This window comes from Hesperophylax consimilis, chromosome 7 (genome assembly GCF_061612785.1).
Source record: "Hesperophylax consimilis isolate HC1 chromosome 7, BYU_Hcon_1.0, whole genome shotgun sequence".
In the NCBI taxonomy this organism is placed as follows: domain Eukaryota; kingdom Metazoa; phylum Arthropoda; class Insecta; order Trichoptera; family Limnephilidae; genus Hesperophylax; species Hesperophylax consimilis.
In genome coordinates this window covers 26,761,430-26,765,421 of record NC_142842.1, presented here as the reverse complement: position 1 = coordinate 26,765,421, position 3,992 = coordinate 26,761,430, and the positions used below count along the sequence as shown (strand labels likewise).

Here is a 3,992-nt window from a genome sequence, read left to right as displayed (position 1 = left end):
TCTGGCGCTTGTAAAATTAGATTGTTAATGTCAATTTTAGTTATAAGTTTCTAAATATATAAATATATATTTTATTAAGATAGTAGTTATAGGCCTTAGTCGTAAGTCTCTAGATATAAGTCTCAGACGTAAGTCACTAGTTCTAGTGTTAACTATTTAAGAAATATATTTGTACAGCGCCCTTGAGGGGATTTCTCATGAAAACGGCGCTATATAAACTAGCCAAATATTATTATTATCATCATTATGTGGATGCAGCTTTATATATTTTTTATTATTACAGTTTCCTTGTTGTCTAAAAAAAATATTAAGTTTACAAAATCGTAGAAAATAATATAACATAAATAAGGGTGTCTTTGAATTTTTTTGAACGGAAGATTATTTGTAAAACGAATAACTTTGATATGAATATTGTTAAGCTCCGTATTATCGATCCCGTTCTGAGAATGCTATGTTTACAAATTAATGACATATGAAGATTTGTTTTAAAAGTTGCGTAACGTTTGTGTATCCGATACTGACAATAACAATCAAATAATTCCGGGAAGCGAGGATTAAAATAGAGATGGCTTTGTTGATGTAACAATAATTGTTATTGTTAATTCAACAAACCTATTTTTAAATCTGACTCTTCTGATTATCATTTATAAGGGTTAAACTATCAATCTGAACCTGCTGAAAATAACAATAAACTTTACAATCTGTAAAAAAGTTGTACACACTTTATTTCACTTTTTATATTTCATACAAAATTAAGGAAAGTGTTACGAAAAAAAATGAGAGTGAAGCAAAGCCCCGGCAAGTTCCGAGTTTAATTCCAGTATGCGACCGAATCGCTTTCTGATTTTTTTAGTTTTTTACATTTTTTGTTTGAAAATTTTTAATAATATCATCAATGATTACATAATTTCAGGTTTTATTCAATAATTTATTCCACTGCAAAAATTTTGGAAAAATTAATTTAAAAAAAATTGTATCTTTCTTCGTAAGCGACTGTGATTTCAGACATTTTTAATGTTTTTTTTTCTGTCTACATTTTTTTTCATGAAAGTAATTGGATGTCACTGAATTTCTTAAATTGGGTGGTATTTGAAAATGTAGATCTATATGAATGTACCAAGTAAAAGAAAGCACCGGTAGGTAGATTTAGAAGTGGTTTTCAACATCTGAGCCAATTTGCAAAATGTTGTAGTCGCAATTTTTGAAATATAAAAACTATTTTAATCAATTATTTTTTTTTTATATTTTGTGAACGGAAAAAGATTAATCAGTTGAAAATTCGTGCAGCAAAATAAAATATTCCTCGAATGTTCTGCAAAGAATCAATCCATTTACCAACATAAGGACGTGACAGTATTACGTACATAGTACTATCAGAGTGGGATGTCCATTGGCTCATATCACTACTAGGCCGGGTATAAAAACCCACTGCATGGTTCAAAAACAACATCAATCTTCTTTGATTACTTCTCCAAGCAAGTCAACCCAAAACAAACTATCCAAAATGATGACCAAGTGTGTGGTAAGTTGTGAAATGAATATACATACCATATTACTTACTTATCAGATTACACATCTGCACTTATGATGGACACTGCAATGCTGTCCGAAACGTTGGCTAAAGAAGGAGATAGCGCAATACGGCATAATACCCCAAAAACAAATCACTTTAATACATACTTACCATCTACTAGCTAGTAATTAAAGCTGTGTTGTGTTCATCATTGTTTTCTTTTTTTTCTAGTTCCTGATTGTGTCCGCCTTCCTGGTGACCTCCTCATCAGCCGGACTCCTGCCGCTGGCTTCCTACGCCGTGGCTCCCGTGGCCACCTCGTACTCCGCCCACACCGTCAACCATGCCATCGCCACCCCCTTGGTAGCGGCCGCCCCTGCCCCGCTTGTGCACTCCGCCCCCCTGCTGGCCTCCGCCCCCCTACTGCACTCCGCCCCCCTGGTTCATTCTGCTCCCCTGGTCGCCGCCGCCTCTCCACTGGCCTACTCCGCCTACCCTTATTCTGCCTACCCATACTCTGCCGCCTACCTTGGTTAGACAATCAATCAACAACCATATCCCACCAACCACTGATCAATCCGTCAAGACTGGAACATCACCTCAGAGTATTGTGTTCAACAACTTTCTGATATGCCAATAAACAATTTACTATTTAATTAAATTTTACTTGTTATTAATTTCCTTATCCATCCTTCATAAAAATACCCTTCAGGATAAATTTTGGGAAATTGAAAATGAATAAAAATATCCCCAATCAAAATAAGAAATTTACAAAACATGCTTAGGCATAAGACCATTTTGGCAGACGTGTAATTTACATTTTAAAAAATATCTTTAAACTTATTTATATTTTATTTATCTATTTAACCCTTCAGGTTTCAAAACATTTAAGTCTAAACGACACGGTGAAATTTATAAAATGTGCTTCATATTTCTTATTTTTGAAGTTGTCGTAAAAAGTTATACATTTTAGTAACTAGATAAAATTATATTTGAAATGTTTGTATTTTAAATAAACATTAAAGAAAATATAATTTTTTTTTATTTTAATTTTTTTTATTGAATAAATAGTTAATACATATCAACAAACAAGTCCTGCTAAGCCAATTGAATTGGATTGTCAACAGGTGCTTAAAGTTTAGATACATATATACATTTTTATAAATTATAATTTACATCTTACATCTACAGAATCAACAATTTTTTCATACAATTTTGCATACATATCAAAGTAAATATTTTTTTTCCGATAGCCAATTTTTCACCATATATTTAACCTTATTCATAGATTTACATTGCTTTATAGTGTCAGGTAATAAATTAAATATCTTCGGTATGTTGTATTCAAACGTTCTCTGTCCGTATTTATTATTAAATTTCGGAACTATTAACCCGTCATTGTACGTGAATCTAGTACTGTATTTATGTTCTAATTTTTCTTTATGCTGTGGGGTAACTATATACTGAATTATGATTTTTTGCCATAGAATAGCCTTAACAGGTAAAATTTTGGCACTCTGAAACAGCAACGGTGTATTATGTCTCTGTTTAAAAATATTAGGGACGACTAGTAATTTTACAATTGCGTTTTGTACAACTTGGACTTGTTTCAGATTGGTTATAGTAGTATTTCCCCATATGGTTAATCCATATCTTATAATAGATTCTGCCATTGACATATAAATTATTTTAAGTGTTTCAATTGATAGGAGAAAATTTAATGTGTACATTCTGCCAGCAATTGATCTGAGTCTTTTACAGGTTTTTTTAATATGTTTGTCCCATTTGAAAAAGCAATCTACTGTAACACCAAGATAGACATATTCCGTAACTAATTCTAAGCTTTCACATTTACAATTAGTCGGGATATTTTTATGGATGCAATTAAAATTATGAGAAATAATATTAGGGTTAAATTGAAATCTGGCATTAGGTGATCTTATATGCATAACTTTGGTTTTTTTAGCATTTATTAATAATCCTGCATCATGTGACCATTTACAAAGTTGATTAAAGTCAATTTGCATGAGTTCAATTGCAATTTTTAGATCTTTATGTGATATGACCAATGCCGTATCATCTGCGAATACAAAATGTTTAACAAAAGAGAAAAGTTTTTTCATTATAGTTACATAAATTATATATAGTGTAGGTCCCAATATGGAACCTTGTGGAACTCCTGCAGATACATTCTTTGTTTTACTAAAAGTTTTATTTATTTTTGTACATATTTTTCTATTTCTAAGATAATCTTTAAATAAATTTAACACATTTCCTCTTATTCCAATTTTTTCTAAGGTTTCTAGCAGTTTTTTAGAGTTAATTGTGTCAAAAGCTTTAGAGTTATCGATAAATAACACAATAACATGTAATTTATTATTTAATTGATTATTTATGTAATTGGAAAAATCTTGCAGTAATTTTTCAGTATTTTTTTTTCTTTGAAAACCATATTGATTTGGATCTATGATAGCGAATT

The 3,992-nt window shown here is 31.0% G+C and overlaps 1 protein-coding gene across 1 annotated transcript; it reads left to right on the top strand.

Moving 5' to 3' along the window:
• The first annotated feature begins 1,470 nt into the window (after window positions 1–1,470).
• Window positions 1,471–2,050, top strand: LOC149422552 (uncharacterized). The gene is made up of 2 exons (XM_089633585.1): window positions 1,471–1,522; window positions 1,745–2,050. The coding sequence occupies exons 1-2, from the start codon at window positions 1,505–1,507 to the stop codon at window positions 2,048–2,050; spliced, it is 324 nt and encodes a 107-aa protein (XP_089489711.1). The 5' UTR covers window positions 1,471–1,504.
• Window positions 2,051–3,992: the final 1,942 nt, after the last annotated feature.